The 23,127-nt window shown below is 28.6% G+C and overlaps 2 protein-coding genes and 1 long non-coding RNA gene across 3 annotated transcripts; all 3 read left to right on the top strand.

The window, feature by feature from the left end:
* The first annotated feature begins 3,213 nt into the window (after positions 1–3,213).
* LOC115883666 lies at positions 3,214–6,164 on the top strand. The gene is made up of 4 exons (XR_004050422.1): positions 3,214–3,778; positions 5,296–5,436; positions 5,494–5,671; positions 6,067–6,164. It is a non-coding gene; the product is annotated as an uncharacterized LOC115883666 (long non-coding RNA).
* A 9-nt stretch (positions 6,165–6,173) lies between these two features.
* Positions 6,174–8,696, top strand: LOC115883664. Its single transcript, XM_030902051.1, has 3 exons — positions 6,174–6,211; positions 6,267–6,704; positions 6,765–8,696. Exon 3 carries the CDS (start codon positions 7,614–7,616, stop codon positions 8,676–8,678), a length of 1,065 nt encoding a protein of 354 aa, XP_030757911.1. The 5' UTR covers positions 6,174–6,211; positions 6,267–6,704; positions 6,765–7,613; the 3' UTR covers positions 8,679–8,696.
* A 9,081-nt stretch (positions 8,697–17,777) lies between these two features.
* On the top strand, positions 17,778–18,485 carry LOC115883660. Its single transcript, XM_030902047.1, has one exon. The coding sequence runs from the start codon at positions 17,778–17,780 to the stop codon at positions 18,483–18,485; it is 708 nt and encodes a 235-aa protein (XP_030757907.1).
* The last annotated feature ends 4,642 nt before the right edge of the window (positions 18,486–23,127 follow it).

Raw genomic sequence — 23,127 nt, 5'->3', positions numbered from 1 at the left:
CGAGTCGGTACATCAAAGGCGTTCGTCAACAAATGCCTCCGGTCTTCTCGTGCGGTTCTATCATACGGTCCCCGTCCATACCACTAGCGAACGTACGTTCGTTCGTTCGTTCGTTCGTGCTGATAATGAATACGCACCTTTAGGCATAGAAATGACATTTTATTTCAAGTTTCTTTTTGTTAGCCACAGTAGCGACAAACTTATTTGTAATTAGTCATTTCATGTAATGTGTAAATTTGTTTTTTGTAATCAGAACAAAAACAGATTTTATATTTTTACTTACTACTGTGATGAGTGATGACGTTTTCAATCGATCATACGGTATACATAATTTTACTTAAGTTGACATTTTCTTCATATAAATTATATAATACACACATTTACTCATATTTGTTTTATTATTTCTATCATTTCTATCAATATAAATGTAAATAAAAGCATATTAGTTATAGATAAATAAAAAAAATATAATCAGTAAAAAGTAGATTTATAGTAAAAATAGTGAGCTGCTTAACTCTACTTAATAATATAAATAATAATTTTCATTTTATGATTGCGATAATATGATGATTTTTTATGTATTGATTTATTTTATTCTGAAATTATTTATTTCTTGATGGTTGTTTTTATTTTGGTTTGTTTGTAAAAGATAGAAATAAGAATCATTCGTTGTTGTATAGTTTATAGTTATTAAGTCTATTGTTATGAGGTACGAATAAATTTTTCTGGTGTTGTTTAATTTTTCTGTTACAGAAAAAAGTTCAAAAAGAAGCAAGAACATCGTAGTAAAACAATCAAAATATTCACCCGTATCCTAAATAGTCCTTCAGGTTCAAGATATTCCTTAGATTATATTTGGTAACTTTCAGAATTATTTTTAATAGTTTTTTAAGTAGTTTAATTTAGCATTGTCTGTCCAGGGGAAAATATATTGTTACGGATTCCGTGGGTCCACTAATTTAAACTCACGATACAAATACTTAACGGATTTATTTTCTTACTATATCTATCTCATTATACCAGGGTTGGCATGATTTAAATCAAATGATTTAAATCATGATTTAAATCGTGATTTAAATCAAGTGATTTTTTTAATTTTAATCATGTGATTTAAATCAAAAAATTAATTTTATTGAAACTTTATAATAAATCAAAAAATAACTATAAAAGTTATAAAAATCTGTCTTAGAAAGCTATAATAATATTTCTATAACAGATATAACAGATAATAAATCGAAAAATAATTGTAAATTTTATAAAACTGTATAAAAATACCTATTCATCAATTTAAATGTTGAACCGATTTTTAAAGTAATTTGGTGTGAATCCATAAGACCGCTAAACGCAGGGATTTATTTTAAAATTTATGTATAAGTGACAAAAATTCGCTGTTCGAATACATATCATTCGCAGACTAGTACAGAACTACATATGTTCTTCTGATATAGAGATTATATCTTCATACCTGAGAATCTATAATCGTTGTCAGAAAACAAAATGTTTTATTTTTTTTTGAAACGGTTGTATGTTTCCAAATTCTTACCGATATTTTGATTTGCAGTAAGTACTTTACACTTTGACATTAGATAATGCTAATTCCATTCTCGACTTAAGACTATTTCCGAACAATAGTGTATTGTTTTATTAAGAGTAGAAATTATACTTTTTTTGACGATGCTGTACATTTTAAGGACCATCTAGCTATTCCGACGTTACAAGGAGGCACAAAAATTACATTTTTACTCCGAATAAAACACTATTTTTTTTTTAAAACATTACAAAAATTTTTTTACTCAATTTCAAACATTGCAAATAATACAAACAGTAATCGAGAAACGATTTGTACACTCGTTGAATTTGACACCTAATATCAGTTTAATAATATATTTTTGTACTTTTGTGCTTAGGCGTAACAGCGCTTTACTATTAAAATGACAAAAATTAATACTTTTGAGACGTTTGAAAAAAAATCCTTTTGATCTGAAGCGAGCGACTTTTTTGGGGAATATATTGGTGACCGATGTGGAAAAATGCCACGTGCCGTAGAATTATTAATGTTATCGGTATCGCTCAGAGTTATAAAGATTTAGCCATTTAGGATAGGACTTTAATTGGAAATAAGTCCTAGTCATTTGGAAATCCGATTTAAATATTGGTTTCAATTAAAATCAAAAAAATCTGATTTAAATCAAAAAAATCCGATTTAAATAAAAAAAATCTGACTTTTTTTATTTTTTTAAAAAGTCATGATTTTTTCCAACCCTGCATTATACTGATTATAACACACAATTAACTATTTATAAAATCCTTCGTTAAATTGTCACGATTCGCAATTTGCCGATCGCGCGCCTTTATATACTCTACCAACTGTTTCTGGAACCTTCTAAAATTATCGGTAGCATTCTGCCTCCTACTAGTAAAGTCTATTGCCGCCTGATTCGCTTTTCTACTTGGCTAAGAGATGGCGCCTCAAAAACAATGTCCTCAGATAGTCCTCAACCAGCAATTCACTTGCGGTTTATTCACTTCTCCGACAGATGTCGCCACATACACCTTGACAAGTAGGTATTTTATGAGAGAGCCTCCTCCTCATTTTCTGTGATTTTCCCTCCTTGTACCATGAGAGAGCTTCCTCCTCATTTCTGTGATTTTCCCTCCTTGTACCGTTATTCTGCGGCATTGAACTCTTAGCTTATAGGGACGTACAGAAATATCGATATACTACTTTTCGATATTTCATTATATTAAAAATGTCTTAGATAATAACTATCGACCCATATATAACAAGTCGATTCATTCCTACTTTTTTCTTCAAAGAGGGATGATATAGAGAAACAGAGATATTCTTATCCCCACTTATTTCTACCCCCACTATATCAATATCCAATCATATATATAGTAAAACATCCAAAAGTAAGTATTAGTTCAGAATGACCGACGAAAATAATTTACAAACCCTCTCTCAACAGACGAGTTTTACTGTTCAACACCAATCTATACTTAGTGTATTACAATCTCCTCCTAGGGAAGAAGAAGAATCTAGAACCTGCAGGACAAAATACAAAAGAAAATGTAGAGGAAATTAAGCGACAGTTTTGTGCTATTTGTCAAGACATGGTTGATTGCTACGAAACTTGTGTGCCAAATACATGTTCACACTTTTTTTGCTTAAACTGTATATTAACATGGAATGATGTACATTATGAGCAAAAATGACAACTAAGTGTCCACTATGTGGTTTACATTATAAATATTTAGTGCAGTTTCGAAAAGATATAATTAGATATTACTTTGTCCAGAGTATAAAAAGGGGATTAAAATAAATGTGACTATAAATATTTGCAGTTTTATTTCACATCATGTAAAAATTCTATTGATTTGACAGATAAATATCATTTAAAAAAAGTTCTAGAGATTTTATCCAATGTTCCCATCAAACACTTCATTTAATTCTAAACACACACACAAGCAAACAACAACACAACCAGTTTAATATATTATTATTAAATAAAACATTTTATCGATATTTCAAATCATTGCTCATCTCTAATATAAAATTTAAAAAATAAAACCAGTATCACAGGTTCAACGATCTCAGAGAGAATCGAGAACCAGATACCTGCAGATATAATCTCAGATCGACCTCGCCTCTGCCGACCAGTTGCTTGTAAAAGACGGTTAGATGGTTTGGTTGTAAATTTCGCACCCATTGCAATAAAATTAAGGATATTTTGATAAACATTATTTGTGTTAGTTAAAGTTAATATCTATAGTTTTGGTAAGTTATAGTTTTACATATTCATCTAATAAAATTAAGACTTTCTATTCAAAAACTTGTCCAGTTCTTAATTATATTTTTACACTTATAAAAATAATATTCTTCAAAAATTTAACTCGTTATTAATATTAAAATAGCATTATAAAAACACCCAGGTAAATAGATTAACAAAAGATAGATAAAAATAGTCAGTAAATCACTATGGACAAATAAACAATACAAAAACACAACTAAACATTAACTACAGTAAAATTAAAAAATAGACAAACTACACCAACAAACACAAAACCACAAAACAGACAACAAACACTCAACAATAAAAATAGACAAACTACACCAACAAACACAAAACCACAAAACAGACAACAAACACACTAACAAAACAGACTGTCTAAATTTAATTCACCATGGATACATGAACAGTAACTAGAGTAAAATTAAAAAAATAGACAAACTACACCAACAAACACAAAGCCACAAAACAGACAACAAACACTCAACAATAAAAATAGACAAACTACACCAACAAACACAAAGCCACAAAACAGACAACAAACACACTACCGAAACTGACTGTCTAAATTTAATTCACCATGGATACATGAACAGTAACTAGAGTAAAATTAAAAAATAGACAAACTACACCAACAAACACAAAGCCACAAAACAGACAACAAACACTCAACAATAAAAATAGACAAACTACACCAACAAACACACAAAGCCACAAAACAGACAACAAACACACTAACAAAACAGACTGTCTAAATTTAATTCACCATGGATACATGAACAGTAACTAGAGTAAAATTAAAAAAAAAATAGACAAACTACACCAACAAACACAAAGCCACAAAACAGACAACAAACACTCAACAATAAAAATAGACAAACTACACAACAAACACAAAGCCACAAAACAGACAACAAACACACTACCGAAACTGACTGTCTAAATTTAATTCACCATGAATACATGAACAGTAACTAGAGTAAAATTAAAAAAAATAGACAAACTACACCAACAAACACAAAGCCACAAAACAGACAACAAACACTCAACAATAAAAATAGACAAACTACACAAACAAACACAAAGCACAAAACAGACAACAAACACACTACCGAAACTGACTGTCTAAATTTAATTCACCATGGATACATGAACAGTAACTAGAGTAAAATTAAAAAAATAGACAAACTACACCAACAAACACAAAGCCACAAAACAGACAACAAACACTCAACAATAAAAATAGACAAACTACACCAACAAACACAAAGCCACAAAACAGACAACAAACACACTAACAAAACAGACTGTCTAAATTTAATTCACCATGGATACATGAACAGTAACTAGAGTAAAATTAAAAAATAGACAAACTACACCAACAAACACAAAACCAACTAAGTGCCCAATATAATATACAATTTCCAAATTTCTTTCATGATTAGGTCATAGATACAACATAATATTTTAATAATATAAGTTAAAACATAGAATTCTTTTGTAGAACTAAAATATCAACATGTTCAATTGTACATCTTGTGTTAAATCTTTTAATCGTAAAGATAATCTATTACGCCATATGAGGACTGCCTGTAGCAAGTCAAGTTTTTTCAACCGATGGTTTGGAAAGTCTGCTGAAAAAAGGGTAAGACTTTTTCTCACTGTTTTACAATGTTAGTCTTATAAATATTTTCTTTTATAGAGAGATTTTTGTAAAAAAATCGGGAATCGCATGACAAAATATCGATTTTCTGCAGAATCGATTTAAATCGAACATCCATAGTCAAGAACCTACTATAAAAGAACTTGCTTTTACCGCAGACTGCAACAATATTTCAAACGTGCAAGGTGTGTTTGACTTTGTTTCCAACTGTTTACAGGTAAATATTTTTTTTAAAATGGATCACAAATTAATTTATTGCAAGTTGTTGCCTTCAAAAACTTTTCAAATCCTCGTGTTATTTTAATCATTAAACTAAAACATTAAGAAAATATCTAAAACCATATTCAAAATTAAAAACTTTAGGTTACGCGCTTCAAAATGTTGTTGAAAATATTACTATTAATGAAGAAAATGCTGCAGGAATAGAACGTTTAAAACAATGTTTCGATACGTTAGTGGATTCATTTGATTAAATATTTACATTTTTTTTTTTTTTTTTTTTCCATTTCTTAATTTAATTAAATTGAAAAAATATATTTATACCTTCTTCTTTCCAAATTTTATTCATAACTTTTTAAATATTCAAATATACAACATAATCTTATATTACAGAATTAAATTGAAAGATGTTCACATGTACATCTTGTCAAAAATCCTTTACTCGTAAAGACAACCTATCTCACCACTTAAAGAATACGTGCAAGAAGTCTTCTTTTTCTAAACCGTTTTTTGGGTAGGTCAGCAGCTGAAGAAAAAAGTAAGACATTCCCATTGTATAATTTTATAAACTAACAAAATAATTTCATTTATAGAAAAATATTGTTCAGAATGTAAAGAACATATTTTACAAAATTTGTGGGTTGGTCATCTGCATTCAAACAGTCACAAAAACAACTGTAAAACGTTGGAGGAAAAAGGAATTCAAGTAATAAAATCAGCTTTCAAGGAAAGGATAATATCATACAGATTATCTACCGAAGAAAATATTTTAAATGTTAAAAACTATTTTAAAATATTGGAACAAAAGATTCTACGGGTGTTTGACAATCAATTGAAAAAACATACTTGTATTAAAATCAATATAGAACTTTTTGGATATTACTATAATCCAAGTACTGATAATCATGATGTCAAATCGTTCAACACTCCATTTAAAGTAATTTGTAACAGCAGTGCAACAAAGGATTTGATAGAAGAATTTGCAACAATTATTGACAACAAGGCTGATGAATTCGCAGAAAGGGACTCTGGTAAGTGTTATATTTTTAATATAAATGTAACATAATACATTAGTTTTATTTTTGTTTCAGGATGGATTTTACTAAATCTTCTTTTTATGGAAATTAACATCAACAAATTCAATCCTTTGAGAGCATCATCTTTTATTTAACTTCCTCCTAAAATAGTACGACGTCAATAGTACGACGTCAACATAAGAAATAAGGATGACTACTGCTTCGCATGGTCCGTAGTTGCAGCCCTTCATCCTCCAACAGGTGTTGATTTTCAAACATCATCATACCCACACTATTCAACAGTTTTGAACACTACAGGTATTGATTTTCCAATATCATTAAAAGATATTAAAAATTTTGAAAATCAAAACAATATTTCTATCAATGTGTACGGTTTAGAAAAATATTGTAATAAAATTTCTAATAATGAAGAATATGAAAAAATAATTGGTCCTCTACATTTTTCTAGTGATAGAAAAAATATTCATGTTAATTTATTATTAATAAATGATGATGATGAAAATTTTCATTATTGCTACATTTCCGATCTTTCTAAATTAATTTCTAAACAACTTAGTAAACATAATGGAAGAAAATATTTGTGTGAAGGATGTCTTCAATACTTTGACACAGAACAAAAATTACAGTAACATAATAGTTATGATTGTGATCATGTTAGAATTAATTTACCTTCTAAAGAATTATTTAAAGACAAATATGGAAATGTAGCATATGAAAACACATTAAAATATGTTAATTATCGAAAGCAAATGAAAGTTCCTTTTATAGTATATGCAGATTTTGAATGTATTTTAAAACCTTTGAATGAGAATTATGATGTAGAAAATCCAAATAATTCATATACATTAAAAAAATTTAAACATATTCCATACTCTTTTGCGTATTACATCAAATGTTCATTTGATGATAAATATTCTAAGTTTGAAAAATATAGAGGTTTCATGCATAACACGGAAATCAGAGACAAACAATCCTTTTCTATCAAATTTTGATGCAACAAAACCTAATAAATATATAATGTACTATGATGCAACAAATTTATACGGTTTTGCTATGTCCCAATATCTGCCAACAGGTGATTTTGTATGGTTAACCGAAAAAGAAATAAAAAATCTAGATATTTTTTCAATTTCTAGTACATCTAGCAAAGGACATGTTCTAGAGGTTGATCTGGAATATCCTGAAAGTCTCCACGACACTCATAATGATTTTCCTTTTTGCCCTGAAAATTATAAACCACCTAATTCAAAATCTACAAAATTAATACCAAATTTAAACAATAAGTTAAAATATGTAATTCATTACCAATTGTTAAAACAATGTCTACAAAATGGACTTAAGATTTCTAAAATTCATAGAGTAATACAATTTTCACAATCTGCTTGGTTAAAAAAATTTATAGACTTAAATACCACACTACGAAATCAATCGAAAAATGAATTTGATCGCCACACATACAAATTAGCAAACAATAGTATATACGGCAAAACAATGGAAAATGTGGATAGGAGAGTCGATGTAAGACTTGTTACCGAATGGGAAAAAAATAAAAGAACAGATGGAGCTGAAAATTTGTTAGCAAAGCCATATTTCAAGGACTTAACAATTTTCTCAGAAAACTTGGCTATTCAAATGAAAAAAATACTAGTTACTTATAATAAACCAATATACGTTGGATTTTGTATTTTAGACATATCAAAAACTGTCATGTACGATTTTTTTTATAATTTTTTAAAACCTTTGTATAAAGATAATGTGTCTCTTTTGTATACTGATACAGATTCTTTTATTCTGGAAGTGACAACAGAAAATGTTTACCATGATATGCATAGAAATATTCATAAATTTGACACTTATTTGCCAAATAATAATCATAATATGCCTATAACACAATCAGTGGTTGGTAAATTTAAGGATAAATATGCTAGTGAACCCATTGTAGCTTTCTATGGTATCGGAAGTAGATAAGCAACTTATGTTCGAGCTCAAAATCCTATGCTTTTTCTTATGAAGGACCATTCTGTCCTTTTTGTACCCAAAGTGGTGGGTGTAAATTCTCTTTGTCTGTCAGTCTGTCTGTCACTACCTGTCTGTCTCAGCTGTCTATCTACTACCTGTCTGTCTGTCTGTCTACTCCGAAAATGGTTTATTAAAGAAAGCTAAAGGTATAAGAAAACATGCTACTAAAAATCAGTTGCATTTTATCCACTATAAAGATGTAGTAGAAAATAATTCTAAAATTTTTTGCTCCATGTATGTTTTTCGTTCTAGACTACATTCAATTTTTACTGAATTAATACATAAAATTGCTTTGAATTCTGAAGATAATAAAAGATCAAATTCCACATGATTTTAAAACACTTGCTTGGGGTCATCATGATATTTCATTTTACCAGTGGAATGATGATCATCCAGACCTCAGCATATTTTTTAAATAATATTTAATTTAATATTATTTCTTTAATTTAAACATTTAATATGATTCACTCTGATTGTATTTAGATCCATTTAAAAAAATATATTTACCTATAAACAGTTGGAAACAAAGTCAAACACAAAAGCACAAATCTGGTCACACGAACACCTTACACGTTTGAAATATCGTATATATTTATTAATATTAATTTATTATTCCTTTAGAACTTATCATAATGTATACATATTAGTTATAGAGTTAGAGGAACAATTATATTTTATGTATTTTAGTTTTATATGTTAAATGGAATTTAGAATGTAGTGACTAATTTAATTATTTTATATGTTAGATTAATTCTGATTTTAGTTGTTGTAATTTTAATTAATAATATACTTTTATATGAGTTAATGCATTTTTAATGAAAAATATACCTACTTAAAGAATACGCCTTTGACAATATTTCATTCCTTATTAACATTTCTTAAGATGTGTTTGGAAAGTTTTGATAAAGATATTGATGATGTTACTTATAAAACCTACGAAAATCGACTTTCTACTTTTAAAAACTGGAATGGAAAATTGGAACCTGAGGTATTAGCAGGAGCAGGCTTTTATTATATTTCATATAGTGATGTATGCAAATGTTACTATTGTGGAACTGAAATTTATGAATGGTTCTATGATGACTGTCCTGTCGAAGAGCATCACAAAATTTCTCCATTATGTAATTTAAACGAATGTTTATGGTTAAGCCAATACAAAAAAATAAGAAACAAAAATTCAAAAAATCTAATAATTCACTGGAACGTGTAATTTTGATGATATTATTATTCATTAATTTACATCTTTTTTTTAACATATATTTCTTATGCTATTAAGTATTTATATTCATCTATAGAAAAGATATTGTCAAATATCATTTGGTAACCATCTTGATTGGAAGTAAATTGTAGTTAAATAAATTTTTAATAAAATATTTACTTTCCTTCAATGGCTCATCAAACCCATTTTATTCTCCTTTATTTCATATTTCAAAATGTTATTTATGTTCATTATCCCCCCACTGTAACCCGTTGTGAAATATGTTTTTCCAATGAAACAAACATTACACTTGATAAAAATTGTCAGTTTATGAAAGTTGGTTTAATCAATAATAATACGCTTAGTTTTATATATCCCATAAACAAAGGAGAAAATGTTAGTAGGTTTTTTAAAATTTTATATCATTATTCCAATCAAACCATTTTTGATACTAATTGGATTGAAAGATCCGAATTAAAATATACATATTTTCAAAATGAATCATTCAACTATACTAAATTTATTAATGAAAAAAATAATGGATATAACATTTTTAATATCGTTAATCTCTTTTTAACTTTTACTATATTTTTGTATATTACAATTTTAATTATCTTTTTTTATTATAAATTTCAAACAGGAAATTTATACTTTCATTAATTAATTTCATTTAAAAGATTGTTGTGAATAGACAATAAGCAATGCGCATGAGTTGACGATATCAATAGGTGGGGGTATGAATTGGTAGGGGTTCGAATATTAAAGTAAGAGGAGAACTTAATATTATTTAGTTCATTCACCATGTCTTCTAAAAATTTTGAAAATCTTTTAAATTCAAAAATTTTCTTTTTGAATAAATCTTCGTCAAAGTTTGTTATTGTTGGTATAAGTAATCAAGATTTTTCACCGAAAATTATAATCGGTGGAAAAAATGGGTTTTCTGTAACTCTAAGTGAAGAAAGTTGGAATAGTTTTTGCAGTCATCGGGGAGTTATTGAAAACTACTTCTGCTTTCCCCAGCAAATTAACGAACCCATGTTGAATATAGACAACTTTAAATTATATTTTGAGAAAGTCAACAGTCTTCCTGTTATAAAAATTAAAGAAGAATATTCAAGATATATATATTTGGGATACGAGTCTATAGAAACATTATGGCGATTAAAGGAAGTTGTGGATTACAGAATTTCTATTATAAAGAAACAAGAATTTTCACTTTACTTTAATGTATTCCAAACCAGCATTTCAATTCAGGAAGGTGATCCTATTGATAATATTTATCGCATTTTGCAACCCAATCAAAATCCCATCAGTGAAAATGTGTCAACTATGTTGGAGTTCCTGATACTGTACCCGGAGGAATTGGAAAAAAGGTTAAAGAGGAATGAACACAAAAGAAAATATTATGAAGAAATCGGTGACTTTTCAGGAAGAGAAAAATAAACTTTATGTGTTAGTGCAGTGGAATTTTGCTTATAAACAAGCACGAAAATGTGAATTTAGAACTTATTATTTAGATAGACTTCGTTTTGAAAAACGAATTAATAATTGTAAGCTTATTCTTGATCCAATACTAAGCAAAGAACACAGAACTAAAATGTATTTAACACGATTTGCTAATACTTGTATTTAACCAAATATTAAATAAAACTATATTATATTAATTAGTGCTTTATTTTATTTTAAGTTACATAAAACAACTATACAACATCATTTTTATTAATCCATGTATTAAACTTTTTATCTAATCCTAACCATTTTACATATACTTTGTTTCCTTTTCTTCTTAGAATTTTTTCAACAAGGTATACATCAGAGTGTTTTGCTTTCTGTAACTCCTGTTCATAAAATCCACCCTGAATTTCCTCATTTCTTTCATCTTCAATTATGTATGTTCTGGGATTTGTCATCTTAACTTTTTTAATTCGAAATATTTCATTTGACCAATTTGGAGTGTAACCTTTGGAAAACGCCTCGCGATACTTGCTTATACGCACATGATCTCCAACTTTAAATTTAGGAAGTTTTGAATCTACTGTTTTAGCATGAGTAAAGATTGATCTTAAAATCTTCTTTTCATTTTGTTTATTTACTTGGTTTGGTTTCATTCCAATTGTTGAATGTTTGGTGTTGTTGTAATCCTTAACGATATCTTGTAAAATATTAAGCCATCTATAATTTCCTTTGCAAACTAAACATTTTCCACATTCTGGTTTTTAATGTTCGGTTTACTCTTTCAACTACACTTGCTTTTAAATTGGAAAAGTACTATAATGATTAATTTTAAATCGTTCCATCAATCTTTGGAAATGTTGGTTGAAAATTCTGTACCCCTATCCGTTTGCAAATTTTGTGGATTGGTTTTTAAAGTAAGTAATATGGTTTTCATTGCTGTGGCAACATCCTTACCAGATTTTGTTTTTACAGGTTCTGCCCAAACATATTTTGAAAACACATTTATAACAACTAAAATATATCTATAACCCCTGTTAAATTTGGAATATGGTTGCATTTCTACTAGATCTGCCTGTAAAAAGATCATTTAGTTCTTTAACAATTACCCTTCTTCGCATAAATTTTTTTTCTAGCAGGTTTATGTAACTCATTAACTACTTGTTCCTTAATGGTTGTCATACTTTTGAAATTTTACCAAAAAGATATTTAGTTTTGATAGTAGTTGTCCACAAAGCTTTTATACATCTCTGTCCATTCTTTTAATTTTTGTATTTGTTCATCCTTATTAGTTTCAATCAAAATTTCATTAATTTTAATTATTTCTTTGACTAGGTTATCTAGATATTCTTTAACTGTTGTTAATAGAAAATCTTTTCTTTTATTTGCAGAATTTTCTACTTCCGTTTCTATTTTGTTAGTTCTTCATGCAATATTTTAGAGATAGTATATATATTTTGTGAAAGATTTTCTATATATTGTCTAATCTCTAAAGATACAACAGATAATTTTTACCATTAAGAGTATCCTTTATAAGTTTACTCTTAGATGAAACAATATTATCAATATCATTTCTTAGATGTTTAATTCTTTCTTTTTGATTTTTAATTATCACTTCTCTAATTTGAGTGTTCATGGTCTTATCAATTTCATCAATATCAGCATTAATTTTTGTATTTTCTTCTTTTACATACTCTTTCAACGATTCTAGACTTACATAAAGTTCATCCAATTTTTAAATCGAACTTCTCTAAACTGGATTTTATTGTAGAAATTTCACTTTTACTTTTATTTCTATCTTCACTTTCCAAAATTTTTTCTGATTTTAATTTTGTAATTTCAGCTAATGTATTATTAAATTGCTGTCTTAGATCTTGTAGTTCTTCTATGTCTTTTTTATGGTTAACTATGTGCATATTTAATGCTGTCGCTGTAATTTTTTCAGTTCTGTCAATTTTATCATGAACATCCTTAAAATAAGCTACTTCTTGATTAACTCTTTCGTAAACTTTGTTTGCGAAATCTTCAAATTTTGTTTAATATCATTTTGAAGATTTCTTTTGATTGATTCAATTTCTGTTTTTAAATTATTAATTGTTTTTATATTATCATTAAATTGTACAATTTTATCTTCATGTTTTGTAATTTTATCATCAAAAACTTAATTTTCTTTGCAAAATTACTATTGTTTGATTCATTTTCACTTAATCTTTTATTTGTGTTGTCTATACTACCTTGAAAATGTTCAATTACTTTATTTTCAATATAGTTTACATCTGTCTTAAACCTATTTAAAATTTTATTTTCAACATTTGATAAGACTGTATCTTCCAAGGTTGTTGTATTTACAGTGTTACGTTTAGAAATATGACAACCAAATTTATCAACAGACATGATTTGATATTGGTCAACAATTGATTTGTTTATAACTAGCAATTCTTATTTATAGTATAACTTTAGCCTCTCTTAATTCCTCAATTATAGATAATATTTCATTGTTGTGGGCTGTATTGCCAGCATCTGTAGATGCTAGTAAAAGACGAAGTCGATCCACAAGTTCATTTATATTATCCCAATACACATAATCTGTATTTGATTTATTTATTTTTAAAGTTAAACCTTTCCCTTTCTGAACAGCAGTCGTTCTACTAGTTCTAAATGGTGCTTTCGGTTTAGCAAAAGCTTCAGTCAACCTTTCCAATGGTGTTATTGTTTTAGTTTTTGTAATACCCTTTCGTTGCAAGTAAGGTCCAATTATTGTTACATATTTATGTGAACTATTTCCTTGCACTTGCTCGTTGGGATCAAAATTTCTACGATATGCATTAGTTCTTTGAATATGTCCATATAATTTTCTAAATCTTCATTTTTATATCCAACAGGTTCTTTTTTAAAAAGTAATTCATATAAACCAACCGTTCCGGGATATTTTATACCTTCCACATGAATATTTTTACCAATTATTTCCACAGGTTTTTGTGTTAAACCCAAAAAAAATTTTTCTCTTTCGAGATCATGCACTATTCCATAATTATGATCAAACTTAGACATTGTATCTTTCACACCTTCATCTATATATGTTCTTGGTAATTCATGGAAAGCATTCAACCAATCATCATATCCCGAACTCCCAACATATGTTTGAATAGTTTGTCTTGTCTCTTCTAATATATCTGATAAATTTCTACTTTCTGAATGGTTAAATTGTGAAGGAAATGTTTCTGCAATAATACTTGTTTCTTGTATATTGGGAATCTGACTTATAGATTCTGTTGATCTGTTAAAAATGATGGAGTTTCAGGTGGTAATATAGGAGTTTTGCCAGTTTTCGGAGTTATTTTAACTTTTGTAGGTGTTGAAGTTTTAAAATATTCGTCTTGTAAGTCAACAGGTTCTTCTTTTTATGTGTAAATGTTCCGATTTTCAATAGCTGAGACTAGTTCTTGTATAGGTTGTGTTATTGGTTTGTAAGTTTGTTCTAACTCTGCTTGTGTTGTAGATGCTGCTGATTTTAGCATATGATACTTTTCTTTTACTGCTTGTCTTGACTTTATCAACTCTTTAGCTAAACGTTTATCCATGTTAGATAATTTTTAAATGAGGAAAAACCACAAAACTCGTCTTATATATAAATATAGGAGTCAAATTTATTTCTATATCTACCATTATTTAATTGACAATCTTTATCAATTACAAGAAAACCATAGGGTTCCCTCCAACATTTAGCACAAATATTTTTAAACTGATCAAATGTCATATCTATCATACAATGATCATTATATATATATATGTTTTAAACTTGAAGAATCTTGTTTAAACAAAATCAATAAATTTGAATTTTCACGAATTAGTTGTTTAAGAATAGAAGAGTAGCCCTGAAATATGAAAAAACAATCTGTGTTTGTATGTCTACCATGTGTAAAATAATCTCGAATAATTGATTGATTGTGACAAGGAATATCGTCGAAGATAATAACAGAATTTGGTTTTATTTTATGAGGTGAAATAACATTTTCATCATTATCATATTCAAAATAACCAATTTCTTTCATAGGTTCTAAAAGTTGTCTTAAATATTTATATTTCGGTTGATCTAATGATTTTGAATATATATAAACATTTTCGAATCTAATACCATTAGGATGTTCAAGCAATGTTAGCATAACATTAGTTTTACCACTTCCACTACAACCAACAATTAATCCTCTTTTCGAACCACCACCAAACAAAGCACCATGTTTCCTAAATTGTTTGTGTGAAACTTTTTCATCATGGTTCTTAATAGGTAAAGAGAATTTTTGTTTTCGATCTTCATTTTTAAAATTACTAATATATTCCATTGTGTGTAAAAGTATTTATACCCTAGCAGCAATAGTTTATTTTAGTATTTAAATACGTTTTAATGATTGTACATCACTCCAGTGAGAACAAAACTATAAATAGGAGACGAAAAAAAAGGTTTTGGTTTAGTAAACAAATTAATTACCAACCTTCCTTCGAATTTCACATACCAGGATATAACTACTGTGGACCGGGTACAAAATTGGAGAAGAGAATAGCCAGAGGGGATATTGGTATAAATCCATTGGATGCTGCTTGTAAACAGCATGATATAGCATACTCTCAATCTGAAGATTTATTAAAAAGACACGCATCTGATAAACTGTTAGGAGATCAGGCTTGGAATAGAGTAAAAGCTAAGGATTCTTCAATCGGTGAAAAAGTAGCTGCATTAACTGTTGCCATATAATGAAGGGAAAACGAAAGCTTGGAATGGGTATAAAAAGAAAAAAGGATAAAAAAAAAGTGGAAAGCTTAACATGAAGAAAAAACGTATAATTCGAACACCTGAAAAAATTGGGGGACTTTTTACCACTTTTGCTCCCCAATATTGGGAGCGTTAGGTGCACTAGGTGGAGGTGCTGCAGGAATTGCCAAAGCAGTCAACGATGCTAAAGCATCTAAACAGCAGTTAGAAGAAATGCATAGACATAATATTGCAATGGAGGATGTTTCTAAGGGAAAGGGATTATTTATTAAACCGTATAAGGGAAAAGGACTTTTTATAAAACCGTATAAAGGTGGTAAACTTGGTATAAAAAAAAGACCAAAAGATTAACATAAGTTTTCCACGTAGACCGCTTACAAATATTGACATTATTAAGTATGTAAAGGTAATGAAAATTCCTAATTTCAGAGGTGTATTTATGCTTGAACTTCCAAATACAATATCTTTAAAAGAGTGTGGTGTTGTTAATTTAGACAGGAAGCAAAATAAAGGAACACATTGGACTTCATACATTAAAAATGATAATCATGTTGTATACTTTGATAGTTATGGAAATTTAAAACCACCTCTTGAACTTTCAAAATATTTTAATTCAAATGGTGAAGTGAAAATATTTTACACATATGAAAATAAACAAAAAAATAATTCATACAACTGCGGACAACTTTCTCTAAAATTCTTAAAAAATAATATATAAGCTAACAACATGTAATAAAATAGCATTTACACAATGTCTACTACAATAGCAATATCAGGAAACAGTTCAGTTTTATCAGCTGATTTCAATCCACCTATATATTTGGATGATGAAAAACAATATTACTTAGGTTTAGCAGATTTTGAAACTTTTATGACTATACCCAATATAGAAAAGGGTCACAATAAACTTTATATAGGTGATAAAGTGATTGTTATTCAGATGGAACTTATGATATAATTGATATAGAAACATATATAAAAGATAAAGTTAAAACTGTGTTTGAAAAATGAAAACGTTGCTTTTTTATTAAAAACCTAATACTAATACCCTGAAATGTACCCTAATGTGCAGCAAACAAATTGATTTTACAAAAGATGATTCAATAGGAAAAATACTAGGTTTTAAAAAGTAGAATCATAGAAGCGGATAAAGTAGATCATTCAGATAATGTTGCTAATATAAGTAAAGTCAACGCTATTTGCATTGATTGTAATATCTGTGTTGGTTCATTTAGTAACGGAAAACCTGTTCATATTATTCACCAATTTTATCCTGCTGTAGCTCCAGGGTATAAAATAGTTGAATCTCTTTACCCATATTATATTTCCAGTCAGCGTTAAAGCAATTAACAACATTACAGTAAAAATTGTTGATCAAGACGGAGATCTTATCAGTTTCAGGGTGAGACTATTACAGTAAGATTACATTTAAAACAAACGGTTTATAAAATGGTTGTTAGATATAATAGAGGTAATATAAATTATTCTCCAGTTATTATTCCTAATACAATAAAAACTTATAAAAAGAGACTGACACAAAAAATTATTCAGTGTCAAATCCAACACCAATCGATTAACACGAAAAAAATCATAATTTTCTAAAATCACTAGGTTTTAAAGTCTTAATATAATGAGCATATTAAATGTAAACGAAAAGTTATATATTGATAACTCTATTGTTAGTTCAGAATTACATACCTATCAACCTTACATTTCTTCAAAATTTGATTATAATGATGAAATACGTATACCAATCCAAGAACTTGATGCTTACACTCTACCATCAGAAAGCCTACTTTACATCGAAGGAAAGTTAACAAACACAGAGGGAAATTATACAAAGAGATTGCGATTTACGAACAATGGTATTGCTTTCTTATTTAGAGAAATTCGTTATGAGTTAAATGGTATTACTATAGATGCCCTAAGAAATGTAGGACTAGCATCAACATTAAAAGGTTATCTATCCAGTAACACAAATGAAAGTTTAAAATTGCAAAATGCAGGTTGGTTTCCACACAGAAAAGAAGAGGATAGAATTTTAGTTGATGATAATGGAAAATTCTCCGTATCTATACCACTAAAACTGTTAATGGGATTCTTTGAAGATTACAAAAAAATTATAATTAATATGAAACAAGAGTTGGTTCTTATTAGATCTAATAATGACTTAGATGGAGTTTTCTTTAAGGATGATGTAACACCTCCATCTACAACTTTAGAAACCCCAAAAGTTACTTTCGATAAAATCTATTGGAAAGTACCGCACATTTTAGTTGATATACCACAACAACTAGCTCTCACTAGAATACTGGAGTCAAATAAAAAGATATACTAATTGGATTTAGAAGTTGGGAACTTGTTGAATACTCTTCGCTAACTGAAACAACGACACACATGGCCTGTAAAACAACTAGTAAACTTGAAGCTCCCGTCATGTAATAATTGCCTTTCAAGAAAATCGAAAAGGAGATGTTAAAAAGATATGAGTCAATTTGACAATGTAGATTTGACAAATATTAGAATATTTTTAAATTCTGAAAGGTACCCTTATCATGACTTATATTTAAATTTCAAAGAGAACAAATATTCATCTTTATATGAAATGTTTGCCAATTTTCGCTATTCTTATTATGGTACTTCTAATGAACCCATTTTAATCCTGAAAAATTCAAGGAAATTTCACCGATTACATATATTGATTGTTCTCACCAAAAAGAAACCCTTCAAATGGGTTCTGTTGTAATGAGAATTGAGTTTGAGACAAACAGTGCAATTAAAAAGATACATCTGCTTATTGTCTTATTTTACATGACAAATTATTTAGTTACAATCCTTTAACAAAAATTGTTAAACAATTATAAACTTTTACCCCCACCCTCATAGATTTAATATAAATAAGTAAACATAGTGTCTGTAGTAGTAAATATGTCATCAACACTTCAACTAGAAATACAAAAATTTATTTTTAAAATACAAAAAATTGAAAGAACAAATTACAAATTACTCAAGACAAAAAAGTCTAATTAAAAAGTTTAGTGAACTAAAAATATGAGGTTGATTGTGGATATACAAGGATTTAAAGATGAGAAAACATATTTTTACCTAAAGAACTTGCAGCCTTTGATGGACATAGAATCTCACATTATATATTTAAGAAACCCTATCCATTAGACTTTCTGTCACCAGAATGTCACAGACAGGCAGTATGGCTAATGAAAAACCATCATTGTATCAACTGGAATGAAGGATTTACACCTCACCATTATTTTTCAAATATAATTGAAAAACTCACTGAAGAAGTAGAAGTGGAATTTGTTTATGTTAAAGGAGCTGAAAAAGCAGAATTTGTAAAGAAATATTCCAAAAAACCAGTGATTGAAATAGACGAACAACCTGCTTTGCCCATCGGAACACCAAAATGCTTTCATCATTCTAAGTCAACTTGTATGTGTGCATTATCAAATGTATTGTATTTGTATGATAATTTTTTTATGAATGAATAAAAATCTATATAATATTTATAACATCTTTTATTAAAATATAATTTATACTAAATTAGTACTTCTACATCAACTAAGTTATTGGATGAATTATCCGGGTTAACTAAATTGCTATTTATGTTAGTGTTTACATCATCTGCTACTTGTTCGTAAGGTATTCCCCGATCTTTAACAAATTTATTTAAATATGTTATTTGATTTATAAAGCCTAAGTCTATCATTACAGAGAATAATTCTAATATATCATAATTTTCATAATATTGTGCACACGCACTCATTCCTTTTTCATATTTACGAATCATATCATAATATATTTTTTCCATCTGCCTAAGTTTTTGATAAGTCTCATGAAATGATTCATAAAATTCTTGATGAATACATATTACTGAACTAATTAGTTCAATATTCTCACTTGACATTCTTCACCTTAAAACAAAATATAGTTTTTTAAATATTTCGGAGCACGATATTGACGAAGAAGTCTATGTTTTCTTGATATTGTGCTCTTAACTTCTCCGGGTTGTGGTAACTTGTCTTTAAATCTTTGAAGTAACTGATCTCTAGCGTCATCCAAGTGGAACCGCTCGAACACCTTTAAAATTTCTATTATAACTTTTGAATTCTTCGTTACTCTCAGGTATGGAACAATGTGTGTTAGTTCACTTGCAAAATATGTATGTCCCAATGCACGCACAAACTCATAAAGATTAATCCTTTGTAATAGAAAATCAGCACAAAACTCAGTTATCCTATGACAATCTTCTTTTAGTGGCAAAAATAAATCTTTTTGATTAATTAAAACTATTTGATGAGAAATAGATTGATGGAAATCAATATATTTTTGAATCAGCTTTCTAACAACATCAGTTATTTTTTTCTTATTGTATTGCATCACTCTCGATGAATAAGAGATTCGCTTTACTTTCTTCTAAAGACCTACCTTACAAACTATATAGTGGGGATAAAAGTAGTGGGGATGAAAGTAGTGGAAATTTATGTATTTTTGAAACGTATATTATATTGGTGGGAGGAGGAGGTAGAAATAAGTGGGGATAAAAATATCTGTTTATGAGAGAGCCTCCTCCTAAGAGGAGGAGGCTCTCTCATGGTACAAGGAGGGAAAATCACAGAAAATGAGGAGGAGGCTCTCTCATAAAATACCTACTTTGACAATATTATGATTTCAGTATCTGACATCCAAAAAATTGACAGAAAATTCGATCTAGCTTTAAACTAAAATGGAGACAACTGTTATACTGTTCTATATTCTTACACTGGACAGACTATAGTCTGTTCAATGAGACAAAACAAGACAGTGACAGTTGTTTGTGGTTATAATTGAAAAGTAGATTTTTTGTGTCATTTTTCTGGAATGTCGCTTGTCGAAGTTATCCCTTTTCGTTCTAGATTAACTCTTTTAAAAGTCTTATTATTTATCTAATAATATATTTTCAATAATTCTTAAGATTTAAATTGGGAACTAGGCTTAAATTATACAGTATGTCACCGGATTGTCTTTACAAGAGAATTGTTTTTATTATTTTGATATTTTGAGCAAAATCCATATTTGGTACAAGGCTTTTCAAAGGGATCTATACATAATTGCTATTATGCTGTTATTAATCTACGTACAGTAATCGATGTTTAAAATTACTGTTTTCCCCAAGCTCAAAACATACGCTCCCGAAATAATTGCTCTTGTTTCCAATTAATTAAATTGGGAAATTTACACAGCCAACTTTATTGCTACAGAATTTTCATAAATTTACATTTAACCTCGATTTTCATATTTCCTTCCGATGCGATCTCTGATCTTACAAATGTTGCAAATGTACGTTTAAAAAAATAGAAATTATTGATTTTTTAAATGAAAACATCACTTTTTTTCTTTTAGTTTATTTGTCGTAAAAACTAATTTTGTAAAAAGTTATTTATACTTAAATACCATAATTGCAATTTATTTGCAATTCTATATTTCCCTAGCACAATATGCTATTTCTCCTATTAGATCATAACTAGACATGACGACTGACAAAGAAATATATTTTTTTTATTTAACCAGAAGCACCAGAATGGTAAAAAAACGGCGTCAAAGGAGCCTCTGGGTTATGAAAATCGATGATAATTTTGGCGCGGTCAATCTCTAGACGTTAAAAACTGAGAGAACGTTTCTAGACACAGAAATCAATTTTTCCATTTTTTTTCTCTAATTTACTACACCACTTAAAAATTATTTTTATACTCAATATAAAAATAAATTCATCCTCCAACCATCTTTGACACCGTTTTTTTTTCGATCGTATGGTACGTTTAAACGTTCACCTCCCGTCCAAACGTTCACCTCATAATACGTCGCTTAACTTAAAAAATCAAGAGGGAACAGTTGTCCAGTTGATATCGATAAAATCCTAATACAGGTTTTAGGGTTATTTTTTATTTTTGAATGAAAACAAATATTTGAAGATTTTTCTACCTATATCAATAAAGTTGAGTAAGGACGAGGTATATCAATTTCAAAATAAAATTCCCTTTCTTTTTTCAGCCTATATTTGGACAGCGAAAAATAAACAGGACATGTTGTTTTAGGATCTGTATTGTTTTAGAGTCGACATTTTAATAATAACATTATTTTCTAAAAAATGTCCTAGTTTGGTTTGGTTTGATTTGGTTTTTTAGAACGTCTACCGTGATCATATTATATCCATTTTTTCATAATTCGTTTGTATATGATAAGCATTTTCTATAGTTTAATTATTCATTGCGCAATATACTTTCACTATCTTGGATACTTTATTTTGTTCAATTTACGTAAGAAATTATAAAAAATATGGAGAAACTTTTTGAAAAATAATTTATATGAATTGTTTGAGATGATTTTACTTGTCTAAAAACATTGTATAAAATATGTGATGTTCATTTTATACCTGGGCGTATTTTTTACGTGATTTCAAACTATATCTGATTAATGAGTGTCTGAATAACGACCAAAATCTACCCTTATTCGTCCAATTCAGATTAAATATATGACATCAAGAAGACGCGAACCTGAGCGAATACAGCCCAATCAGCATTTGGACGTCGGGACAACGTTGTGTCACGCGACCAAACGTCGGGGCGCAACGTCGGCACAACCTCGTGCCAACCCTAGTCTGCACTAATTTGGAGAATAATTTTTGGGTCGAAACAACGTTGGATACCGACGTTGGCTAGAAGCCTAATTTAGTACAAACTGCAACGTTGTTTAAAATCCTAATTCACAGAAATACAAAACTAATATGGCGTCTAAGTCGTGTTTTATCCTAAATTGGGATAATTATAGTAAAAATATTATTTTTATGATTTAGTTAGAGACATATGTCAGATGGCAGTGAAGGAAAACAAAACAAAAGTATTTAAGTGTGGAGGATGTTTGAAGATCATAATTATTGAAACACTTAAACCGACTCTGTAACTCGTTACCCAAGGCAAAAAAGTTAA

This window comes from Sitophilus oryzae, unplaced genomic scaffold (assembly GCF_002938485.1).
Source record: "Sitophilus oryzae breed Bouriz unplaced genomic scaffold, Soryzae_2.0 scaffold_1974_pilon_pilon, whole genome shotgun sequence".
NCBI classification, from domain to species: domain Eukaryota; kingdom Metazoa; phylum Arthropoda; class Insecta; order Coleoptera; family Curculionidae; genus Sitophilus; species Sitophilus oryzae.
The sequence above is the reverse complement of the archived record's forward strand: the minus strand, read 5'-3'. Positions and strand labels throughout refer to the sequence as shown.